The 12,817-nt window shown below is 41.3% G+C and overlaps 1 protein-coding gene across 13 annotated transcripts in view; it reads left to right on the forward strand.

The window, feature by feature from the left end:
- Window positions 1-12,817, forward strand: part of LOC128748282 (neural cell adhesion molecule 1-like) — a 203,620-nt gene that overhangs the window by 133,252 nt on the left and 57,551 nt on the right. For all 13 annotated transcript variants that reach the window (XM_053846905.1, XM_053846911.1, XM_053846908.1 and 10 more), the window contains exon 2: window positions 10,268-10,342. In XM_053846905.1, the coding sequence (XP_053702880.1) occupies window positions 10,268-10,342 (75 nt within the window). The remainder of the gene's footprint in view (window positions 1-10,267; window positions 10,343-12,817) is intronic.

Raw genomic sequence — 12,817 nt, forward strand, 5'->3', positions numbered from 1 at the left:
CCATCCATCCATCTATCTATCTATCTATCTATCTATCTATCTATCTGTCTGTCTGTCTGTCTGTCTGTCTGTCTGTCTGTCTGTCTATCCATCCATCATCCATCCATCCATCCATCTATCTATCTATCTATCTATCTGTCTCTCTGTCTGTCTGTATATCTATCCATCTATGCATCCATCCATCTATCTATTTATTCATCTATCCATCCATCCATCTATCTATCTATCTATCTATCTATCTATCTATCTATCTATCCATCTATCTATCTATCTATCTATCTGTCTGTCTCTCTGTCTGTCTGTATATCTATCCATCTATGCATCCATCCATCTATCTATTTATTCATCTATCCATCCATCTATCTATCTATCTATCTATCTATCTATCTATCTATCTGTCTGTCTGTCTGTCTGTCTGTCTGTCTGTCTATCCATCCATCATCCATCCATCCATCCATCTATCTATCCATCTATCTATCTATCTATCTATCTATCTATCTATCTATCTATCTATCTATCTATCTATCTGTCTCTCCAGGTTTGTCTGTTCGACCCTAACTTTGATAAGCAAATATTAATCAGACTGTCAGTGGCAATAAGAGAACAATATCAAGATCTACCTTGTTTCTGAATGACTGCAGTAAAAATGACGGTGCCACGCGGGTGAATGAAAGTTTGAAGCGAAGCGGCTCACACTTCCATGTCAGCTTCATGAAGGCTCACGCCCACACGTTCAATCTGACACCCAGGAATTAAGCAGTGAAATCCTGCAGGTTAATGATACATGTAAGGGATGACAGCGACGGGTAACAAAACATTTTGGCTAGCTCTTTTGTTTTATCCATTATGTGCTGTTTTTTTTTTTTTTTTTATCATATTTTTCATTGCCGCACAGCACTGCATCCACGATTCCTAGTCCCTCCTGGTCCTAAAAATATATGTGGAATCCATTCAACTTTGCTTACACACATCCAGATGGAATGTCATGTCACTGCGAGACAAATCTATCAGGTTTCAATAGAGTAACTCGGACCTGGACCTGAGAAAGACTTACACTCCTGAGCGAAGATACTGCTGATGTTTGGAGATATAACAGTTTATTTTTTTATTACCCATTAACCCATAACTGCTAGAGGTTTTTGTAAAATTTTGATTGTGAAAATGTCGCCATTTTGACACGAGGCTATAAGTGTTTTTGTCTTCTCTAATGCTACCTCATAATTTGGCCAATGATAATGAGTAGTACTGTGTCTGCCGAGTCAGTGAGCCGCCAGGATGTAAACTGTGACTTCATGAGTGCAGTTTATCGAAGATAGAGAGTGCAGGCCTTCAAAATATCTCTTCAGATGTCCATAACCTTCGTCTGTCTGCTGTGATTTGTAGCCTCGATGCACCTCGTACCTGGACCCTCTCCAAAGGTTAATAGGTTCTTCCCCTTGATCGCACTGACTCCACCACTTTTCCAGAAATATTGCTTGGATGCGGAGAAAAGAAAGTCAACAAAAGAAAATTCAATCTCTTTTGAATTTGTCAGCAGCTCTTATTTTGTAAGTGGAGGTTCTTTTCTCCCCCATTTGGACCAGTTTGGCGTCATGAGTAGTTTATTCTGGCAAGACGTAAACATTGCTTCCTGCTGAGTCTCCAAAAATACAAATACACCCAGAATAAAATGACAAAAAACACTGTAAGATTGACGTTTGCCTTCTTTAAACGCTACACACAATTCACTGAACCCTTAGTCTCATTCCAAAATTACAAAGTCGCCAAAAACAATTAAATTACAGAGTCTCATACCATCAGCTACCCGCATGTTGATGTATGATGCAACTAGCTAACCACTCGCAGAGTTCACAGAGAAGCAAAGATTTTCAGTACTTGTGTTGCTGAACATTGCTAACACAACAACCTTCGTGTCTGTCTCCTGATACGAACCGAACCCTCAGCAGTTGCGATCTGCTCAATAAGCATATCACCAAACAATGTTTCATAGGATGTGTTTCCCAAGGTACATTATGTTGCAATATCCACCAATATAAATGGGTTTTATGTAGATTTCCGCATGAAAACGGCTCGTGGAACGCTCCACATATACATATTTATTCGATAAAACATTCCAGATTCTAGTCTGCTGCATTCAGATTAGCGCCCTCACCTTCCATTAAAATTTTATCTTAGGTTCCCTGGCATCAAAAGCAGAATGTGAAATATATTAACCCTTTTTATGGACCTGGCAACGCGTCTAAAAACCGGATTCAGTTGGGATATAAATGCAGGCCTGTTGGTTTTCACCTATAGAGACTGAGGAGTCAGGAAAGATTCCCTCGATTTGTGACTCTTGTTTCCATTATTTGAAGACCACATCCGACTTATGACCTTCTACGACTTACGACCAAGGCCAGCAGATGCTTTTTTCAATTTTTTAAATTCAATGTCTGGCACCGCAGCACGTAGCAGCCCAGCATCACGTACGACAGTTACGGCAGCATCTCACTCTCACACAGCCATCTACCACTACAGTAGTACCTACAACCCTTGCGTTGGCTATTTTGAATGGCATTCGATTTACGTCCGATCTGACTCATGAACGGTCGGAACCGATCCCGGTTGTAAGTCAGATGTTACTTGTACTTCCAATGGAAATAGGGAGCCTAAGTCTCCGCCCATTCTCATTCTCATTCAAGTTATTTTCTGGTTATTTTCCGCCTCATGCTGCGGATCACACATAGGCTGTGCCTCAATTTAAATGATAAATAAAGAAGTGAGTTTCGCCTCTGTCTGTCATGTAATTTATGATTTATTTGCTTGTGAAAATACGTAAATGTTTAGACGACACGTTGCACGTATGACGTCGCAGCAGAATCCGACTGCATGCAGCACTAAGGCAGATAAACACTTACTGTGACAAGTACTGTAGTTCGCGACTCCTTATCACACAAAACCTAAAGTAACTTTTGATGCCGGTCAATGGCATGAGAGTGTATCTTTCAAATGCATCAAACATCATCCATTTATGGCATATTTCAAGCTCGATCAAGCTCAATTGACCGTTCAACTGAACTTCAGTCCCATGAGAGGGAAGTAGATGGGTGTGACTTAGGTTCTCAGAAGATTAAAAAAAATATATATATTAAAAACACCGCACATTGGCTTTTTAAAAACCACTGAAATGAATGTGTTTGTTCATGCATTTGATGGCTGCTATCTAAATAATGAAAAAGCATCTTTGATAAACCTCATTGTAATGAAAGGCTGCTGATGCGGAAAAAGACACACAGAGAAAGACATTGACATATATTGCAGGAGTCAAAAAGTTTTGGACCCTCTAGTGAGGCTGTTATAATATTCATATAAAAGGGAATATCATTACTTTTAAATCAAAATGGCCCCATAATATCTCTGTAATTAATTCATGGAGTATCTAGTCCTTGCTTGGTGGGATTTAGCGGAGATCCCCGGATTGGAAAGAAGCAGATAAAAGAGCGGTTTCTTCGGGGAAATCGCCTTGAAATGTGACAGAATGTCGAGGGTAGAATTCGTGTCCTCCGATCGGGTACCAACCAACGCGACCTTTTCCAAGTCTCCTTGCTTTAAAAGCAGCTGTGCTCAACAATCGAATCTACACGCTGGACCAGGAAAGTTGAAGCACGGCGAGCGAAAGGTTAATCCGATTCTCCTCTCGCGCAGACATTTGCTTTCGAAGGCAGTACGACGGTCCCAGTCTGGCCCTGTGCTGTGTGTGTTTGGACTGACATGACTTGAATGCTAAGCACCAACAGCTGACTGTTGAAACCTCCTTGTAATGGAGCCAGTCACCGCCGGCTGCCAGGCTCCAATTAGGCATGCAGACCTCCTGACTCAAGATGTGAGGGGGAGCTGGCGCAAAAACCGCAACTCACAACCGAGTCACGCTGCCCTTGTGGAAAAGATAAGTCATAACAATATTGTTGATTTACAAACAAGCATTTCAAGTGCTTCACAAGCTCCTTTTCGTTTTCTCATTAGCCGTGCCAACTCGGCACATCATGAACTCATCGGAATAAATAACAACAGGGGGCACATTAGAGTCAGCGCCATCTGAACAGCGCAAAGTGAACTGTTTGATTCGATCTGCCACAAACACTCTGGTGAGGCAACACATTGTCCTTCAGCTTTAAACTTGAAATGTTCCTCAAGATAGCCTATCACTCACTTGTCCCACTGCAGGATTAAAACAGTGCGGCCTTTGCTTCATTTATTTCAATTCTATTATCATGGAGTCCAAATCTTAACAGGTCGTATTTGGCTTCTTTGGAGTTGCTGGGTCTTAAAATAAAACCTCTTCTCATTTTTTTCAGTTTAACGGCATAATTCAAGTTTAGTGGCGTGTTTTGCATTTTTATGATGTAAATAAACTTTTTGCTTGCATTATGTCATAACTGTAATGACATGTTTAATGACATGACGGAGCCCATGCAATGAGTTATGATGCCGGGCGTATACAGTGGTTATGTGGCTTCAGTCAAGCTTAGAGTAGGGCTGCAAACACTTTTGATCGTCGACCAGTCACTCCAGCGCCTGAAAGACGAGTCGACTAGTCCGCATATGGATGTGCACGGGCTGATGAACATGCCAACATGTCCTCCCTTGTGTAATGCTCCCACACTGATGATGCAGCCTGCCACCTCTTCAGGACGTGTATGTCTCCAGGTCACAGAGACGTGCAGGTCGGATCAGAGAGAGAGAGACTGTTTGTTCCTCTTCCCTCAGGCAGGAGGCTACGGTCCATCCAGACCAGAACCTCCCGTCACAGGAACAGCTTCTTCCCCTTCATATTTTATTTTATTTTATTTTATTTTATTCCGAAGCACATTCCTAGTTGGTGGGATCCCCAGTGACCATGGCAATAAATCAGTTTCTGATTCTGATTCTGATGTCTTCGGTCGCAATGGCCCCGGAGCCTCGGGCATTTCTCCTGACGTCATGACTCGTGACATCATGACTCGTTGACATATGACAGTTTTGTCTAATGTGACCTCCTTTTACCGCCTTCTCAGAGTAGTCATATTGTAATGAATATTACGAATGGCTCTCCAGTAGAGAGCACTCCACCACTCACACTACTGACAAGTATTCCCTGCAACAGTTCATTCTCCTGGAATTTCAAACCAATTTAACATGGTTTGCCTCAGAAAATGGGAGGCCAACATGTCTGTGCTGTGAAATGTACAGTATTGGTGTAGGTTTGGTGACACTGTGCTTAATTTTGCAGTTTATTCTTCGTCTTGTTTTTCTTTTTCTTGGAATAAATTTGAATAGAATCGATTTCTCTGAGTAATTTCCCAACACATGTATCCCCCCTTCATACCTTGAAAAGTGGTATGATGAGACAAGGATTTGTTTTGCTGCGCTACGTAAAATTAAAAGGAATTTTTATCCAAAAAAAAGGCAGGTAATGTTGCCTCAGCAGCAGAGGGAGGAGGACCAGGTATTGAAGGCGGGATTCAGGCTGTAAACATTGTCTCTATTGAGAGAAAAATGTGTGTATTATTATTGATCGGTTGTTTAAAAAAGTTATTTACGTTGCTATTACAAACTGGCTCACACTAGAAAGCATTAATAAAAACAAAAAAAAAATAAGAAAGAAAGAAATGAGACACATGTCAGACGGTGAACCAGCAACCTTACCACTGCTCCCTGGTCAAACCTTTCCTCTTCATGTCCTCATTCACCACATCCATGACCCTCATTGGTCGTCTTCCTCTCCCCACCGTCTCATTTAAAGCGAGTGCCTTTTTTCCCCATTCAACTTAGTTGACTGTAATTACAGCGAAGGCATCCTTATCCTAATGGCGAAAGTGCCATTTGGCAAGGCTCAGAGCGCAGAGGTGTCCTAAGAAGTGGCGTGAGTGTGAGAAAAGGACTCTTAAATGTTGATAGAGTAGCTTTTGCTTCTTTAAAGAGGATTGAAAGTGATGCAGAGATATACTGGACTGATATGAGATTGGTGTCGTGGCATGATAGTTTCATCCTTTATCTAATCTCCCCCTTCACCATGTCAAGTACTACGTCCTGTTATTGAAGCCAATACTCTATTTCTGTTAAATAAACACTCGGAAGTGACTCAGTGTAATCCTCCATACTATATACATTGTTTCTGTGTCCAGCGTACCACATCTGCAAGGTCAGAAGCCTTGTCTGAAGTGAGGAATTGCTGTTGACATTGAGGCACTTGGCCATGTTCGACTTCTGTCAGCAGGTTTGGCATAAAATCGCTGTCTGAGTGGCCTTACACCGGCCCAAACTGCATTACACAATGTCATTTTATTGGTGTTCTGTGACAGACAGCCAGGATGGCTATTGTTCAGTAAAGTGCACTTTGACCCACAGCAACTTTAGACAAAGTGTTGGCAGGTTGCTCGCACAGTTTTGCCTTTATATTTCTGCGCTTCCTGGACACCAAACAGTTGAGTCCTCTAGATCAAATCAGTTGCTTCAGCAATTGTGACTTGGATGGAATGGAATTCTAACACAAATCGTTTTCAAACATTTGTATTGGAGTTTGTCATCGCCATAAACTTTTGACTGTGGGCTGCTCCCCCTGCTGGATACCTTGGTGTACAGCATTACCAATGAAAAGAATGGAAACTTGTGCTCAGTCATGGTTTCATCGCATAGATGAGCCTTCATATCTAAGACGCTTTGCTGATCTCAACTTTTCATGTGAACCATTTCAAATTCATGAAGGTCATGAAATGATTTGGCTGGTGGGATATTGACCTTGGCCATTGAAGGCCTTGTTTTCTCATCTCGCCACGCTTGACCTGTTTATGTGCTGTTCTGCTTTTACACTGAAAAAAATGTAAAAAATAAAATGAATGAAACTGAGTTGTATCAAGTTTGCTCTGTGTTTACCAAAGAAGAGAGTGACGGGATGTTTTCTTTGCATCTCCCTCTCAACCTTAAAAGCAAGAATGCCAGGTGGATGTGGTTTCCTCGGTCCTCAGGAGGCGTACACAGCGCTAACTGGATATCAGAAGTTGTACGATATCCTCTCAAAGGTCACATTGGGGGAGGAATGTTTTCCTGAATGCGCTGTACAACGACAGTATTTTTCTTTTTAGCCTGTTTTGCTTTGAGGCCTGTTTCACATTGAGGTTTTCTCAAGACCAAAAGAAAGATAGAGTTGCTTGTTTTGTCCCCCAGCCGGAGCGGAATCCCAACATGAATTCCTTATTGAGCCGCGGAAGATTGCCGCAGAGATTTCTGGTTCAAACCATTGCTTTTGGAGCTCTATTAGAGGGGTACCTGTTGCACACGGACCCAAGGAGTTTAAAATAAATTCTGCTTCTCACTCTCTGTGGTGTTTTAACATTTTTTTTTTTACGTTTTTTTTTTTTTTTTCCTATTATCTTAACCAATGTTGCCACCATACATGACTCGCAAATTTGAAAAAGTAAAAAAGAAAGTTCATTCTGTCCTTGATTTTTATGTGGATTATAAGTTACTCTGTGAGTTGCTTAAAGCAGCAACTGGCTGCGAGCTTTAACAGAAGTGCAACCATGATGTCAACAGTCGCATCTGACACGATTCTTGCTAATTCAGCTTGTGTTTTTGAAGCCAGTTAACAACACAAACTGCCCATTTTTTGACTTCACCGTCACATTTCATCATAAAAACTGGCCTTGTTTGGTATAATTCTTCAGCGCCGCCGCAGCTCTTCTTCCATGGTAGCTGTCATTGAATGTAAAAGTCACTCAAAAATGTCAAATCAGAGTCAGAAAAATAAAGAGTTCTCCTATTGTGAAAACCTCAAATATGTTCAACAAAGCCACAGCCGGTCTGTGTTCTTTCTTCCTCCACCAATGATGATGTAAAATAGTCAGGTGGATGGTTTGAATTAAGTGGTATTTTACTTGGTCTCTTGAGAAAAGTCATATTTCCCTGAGTCCACATTTTACATACAAATGGATAATTTGTGAGTCTGCTTTTTATTGTGGTCTTCAATCTGGCATTTCCCTGTGTCCCTGGACTCTGTAGGGTTCATATTGTCACCGGTAGTGGACACGACTCTTGGGCACATGCCTCTCACTCCTCCCGCCCTTGTTGTTTACGCTAGTGTTGTCGGCTGCTTGGCTCGTGCTAGAAACCTGACTCGCCCCCACGTGATGTCAATAGGAAGGTTACTTACAATGTAACTCGGTGACACACTACTGGCCTTGACTAAGACTGAAAAGTATTGTGATGTGTCAGACGAGTAGCTGTTCACTGTCTTCATTAAGAAATGAAAACACGGATTTGTGAAAACAAAAATGTCAAGTCCTCCATCAAAAACTTGACCACAAAAAAACAGCAGAAACCCGATTAAAACCAGGCGACATGGCAAGCCTGAATAGTCCATAAAGGATAAGGCATGAGGTCAGTGGAAATCTGTGCAAGTGATCCTCACTAACCTTTTAAATAACAGCCGGGGGCCACACTATGGCCAAGTCTGTGGAAGATTCCCTGTGTGCAACACTAATTTACAACAGCATCGTACCGATATGCACTGCCATCTGGAATCCCAGCACCGTCTTAGTCAATATTCCGATATGGATTTATAGCTCACAGGTTTCTCTATCGTGAATTCCAAATGTCTCACTGTGATATGACTTTTTTGTCTGCCTCGTCTTCCCCTTCTCCTGAATGTCCATGTGAGAGCTGAGCTGAAACTGAATTCCACATTGGTGTGAAGTGGCGACACGTTGCAACCTCAATGGGACTTCTCTGTCAAGCTCCAGATCACAGTCCGGCATGTGTGTCTGTTCTTCACGAACACTCAAACCCCCCATCCCGGAATCATCATCTGTTCCAGTTTCATTCCGTCGCACCTTTGAGGAACAGCATGCTGACGTTTAAGCGCCTGTGCATGTGTTGAGTTAAACCTCAATACAATTAAAGGAGAGCGCGGCATGTGGTTCCAGAGCGCACTTGTGATTCCGATCGGAGCTCAGTCGGGGGGTCGTCTTTGATTTCTCTCCGCCCACAAAAGGGGTTGATGATTCGTAGTGTGCTTCAGAAAACAACCTCGAGCCTCTATTTAGTCATTGAAAGCACTAGTTTAGGTGAACTGCTTCAATTCCCCTGCATGGGTTTATTCATCCGCCACATTTTTTTCTTTCCAGCGTACGATTGTTATTCCCTGTTATCACACTGTAGCCAACTTTCTGCACCAAAGCTTTATTCTAAACAGGATTTTAGTTAGTTAACAATTCACTGTGTTAGGTTCCGGTACGGAGATGAGGTCGTACACTAAATCGAGGTGGGAGATGCACTAAGTGCTGTAAGGGATGTAACAGTTTAAGAGCTAACTGTTACATCCTATGTGGTGTTTGTGTCCCCCAGAAGGCTTCGCAGCCAAGTATGACGGATGAAGCTGTCATCATGGGAAACGTTGGAGTTTTGGAGTCCACCTATGATAAAGCTTTTGATAAGGAAAGAGTCTTTGGTCATAATGATGATGTGGATGCTCAGTGCTGAAGGAGGCTGCAGGGCAGATCCTGGAGGTGCTGGAGAGATTATAACTCCTGGCCGGTAATTCCTCAGTATTTCCTAGGAGAAGATGGAGAAGGTGTCTGAAGAGCTGGGAGTCTGCTGCGTGAACTTGGCTCATATATATGATCATGAATTAAAATAAAAACATATACAAAAAAAATAAAATAAAATAAAATAAAATAAAATAAAAAATAAAATAAAAAATATATATATATATATATATATATATATATATATATATATATATATATATATATATATATATATATATATATATATACAGTATTTATTTTTATTCATGTGCGAAACCTTGTTACATGTTCCACTCCATTCAATAAAAAAAATCTCACACATCATTAACAACAACATTACAATACTTCCTTCCTTGGAAAATGTACACATAGTTATAAAAATTGACTTTTGGTGAAGCCTACTAAAAACCAAAATGTACTGTAAAGGTCTTCAAATGCCCATAACCATGGCTGTTACTTGTCGGACATCCGCGTCTACACCACTGCTGCCCCAACATTAAATCCTGACTCAAATCTGCTGGTGTTACTTTTGCAGTCCAGTCAGCTTGAAAAGACATTTTTCCCATTCATTGAGCATGCGGCTGAAAAATGATCCCTGGTTTGAGGAGGCACAGCAATTCGATTTTGAGCCTTATTGTTATTGCGCCGCAGCCCTTGTCGCCAACAGTCCTCTCGCTGGAACAAGACTAATGTGTCTTTGGTGCTGTCTCCTTTTCTCTGTCCAGCTGCCATTCAGGTCGAAATCACCCCAACTCAAGGAGTCATCAGCATCGGAGATTCCAAGTTTTTCCTCTGCGAGGGTAAGTTGTGTCAAGCACACTACTTAACTTTATGTTAGACAAAAGACACGAAAACACTCTCTTTTCTTTGGTCTTTTATTTTGACAGCATTCACAGAAGCAATGGGATCATTTTAAATGGGTTGTTGATTCACTTCTGAGTTCATAGCTGACCGTTTACCTCCATCACTCACTATTTCATGATCTGCAAGCTGCGTTTCAAGCTGCCACGCACTGGTCATGTGACTGTCCTGCTCTATCAAGAGATGTTGCTCTTTGGGTTGTTGAATCCGAGCAGAGGTCCAACCTTTCCTGTCTGTTCCAGATCTTCCGAGTCCAATATGGTGGCCGTTGCCCTAGTTCCAGTTCCAATGGGACTTGGTCTCATGTAGCGTAGTTTAAGGCAGAACTGGATACATATGTCCAGTAGTCAGGGGAGTCGCCAAAGTGTAGTTTAAATCAAGGGGTCTTAACCTTTTTGGTCTTGGGGCCACCTTTCCCAGAAAAAATGGGCCCAGGGCCCAAATCAAGTCATCCAACTGAGTCATGACTCTCAATTTCATTTGTGATCAATAGCCATATTTAATCTACTTACACATAAACAAACCAAAACCTTGTGAAATGACATGAAACAAGTCCAACCAGCAGCAGAACCAGGTGCAAGTCATGTGCATCCAATTTATGAAAGAAAAAAATAAATAAAATATAATATACTTCGTGCAAACAGTTGAGAAAATTGGAGAAACTGAATAAAAGAATTGAAATAAAATAAAATAAAACCATGTCCAAATATCATAAAATAAAAATAGTATATCTTATTTGAACTCCAAAGAAGATATCAGTAAAGTGTAAATGAAAGTATCGCCATAAAATGTTCCAATTCATTTTCAAAACTGCTTCAACAGGTGCTTTCATGAACAGTTTTCACTGTTGGAGGGTCAACGTCACTTTCTTTATCATTTTTTTCTTTTCAAGAACTGCTCCATAGTTGGTAACTATCACAGATTTGCAGTTGTCAAGTCAATTCAGTGACACGCTACTGCCACCATATGTGGCAAGTGTATTTAAACTGAGCGTCTCGCAGACCAAAGGTGTAAAACAAAAAACTTTTAGCGGCCCTCTAGGGGCCCTATGGGTAAGAATCAGTCGTTTAAATGCAGTCAATGCAGGCACAGTTTTTAACATTTTCTGAATGTGTATATATATATATATATATATATATATGGACAGAGAGAGAAGCTTTAAAATGAAATGATCATTAAAAAACATCAGTTATTATAATCTAAAACTGTAGCTCTTCCTTTTCCATTCAGTTGTGTTCAGTATTAAAAAAAGATTGGTTGCCAACCTCTGCCTCCAGCCTCGAAAAAGCGAAGTGTTTCTATGGTGTGTTCCTGTTAGTGATGACTTTTTTGTGCTTTTGGGTTCCTGTCGTTGCGTCCCGAGACAGATAGAGAAGATGTGCACCATTAACAGTCCACCAAGACTGGTGACCGCATCATCCTTCCTGCCTCCATGTGGTACTTGGCCACCCAAGGCCTTACATCTCTCCACCTGACAATAATGCACTCTTTATGTGCAGCTGATGCCAAGTTAAAAGTCACGGTACATTTGTGCATCTCCCATAAGCTGCTTTGCTTTCCCCAAGCTGCACCAAGGGAAATATTTGTGAGGCCTTGCATTAGGAAGGAAATGATCAGGACTGGTCATTCCAGAAACCAGTCATAGACATGGCCACCTACACCTTCATTCACATAAAGCCCATCGTCCTTGAATGACGGTCGTGGTAAGTGCACATCTGAGTGCGTCTCTTTGCAAAGGCTTTTATCGACCCAGAAGACCAGCCTCAGTGCTTATTTAGAAAATATGCGCTGTGTGTTACTGTGCTCTGCGGAGTTTATCTTATCCACCGAATGTCCTCAGACTGCTGAGTTTTGTTTAGACTCCTGCAGAGTCTAAATATAACCCACATTAAATACTTTGCCCGTGAGATTTCACAGGTGGAAAATTGGCTTCTTTGTTGTGTTACGCTATTAAATAACAGTGAAAGCTCTTGTAATATTAATAAAAAGCTGAAGCACCTACATGAAGCACAGCCTCCTCCTCCCTCGGCGCTACGTTGTCCCAAACTATTTTGCGTCTGTCAGCAAAAAAACTGGGAAAGTTATGAACAGATTCAATGTGGGACGAAGAACAGCTCCGGACTGCTACTAGCACACGCTGTTCCCGAGTGTGTTTGGGTTTGATTTGTGAGATCAATGATATTTCAAATGCTCTCGGGGTATCTAATTATATGAAGTAAACGCAGGATGATAATATTGTGTACAAAAAGACGCAATGTGGGCTGAAAATAGCAGAACAACTTCTTGTTCAAAGTTTCTCTTTAACCCATATGTCTGTTTAAGTGAGTATGGTTTCCTTCTTATCGCCTCTTTTTAACTAAAAACAATGTCAAATGCGTATTTCCAAAAAAAAAAAAAACAAGACGCCTGAGCCC

This window comes from Synchiropus splendidus, chromosome 17 (assembly GCF_027744825.2).
Source record: "Synchiropus splendidus isolate RoL2022-P1 chromosome 17, RoL_Sspl_1.0, whole genome shotgun sequence".
Classification (NCBI taxonomy): Eukaryota; Metazoa; Chordata; class Actinopteri; order Syngnathiformes; family Callionymidae; genus Synchiropus; species Synchiropus splendidus.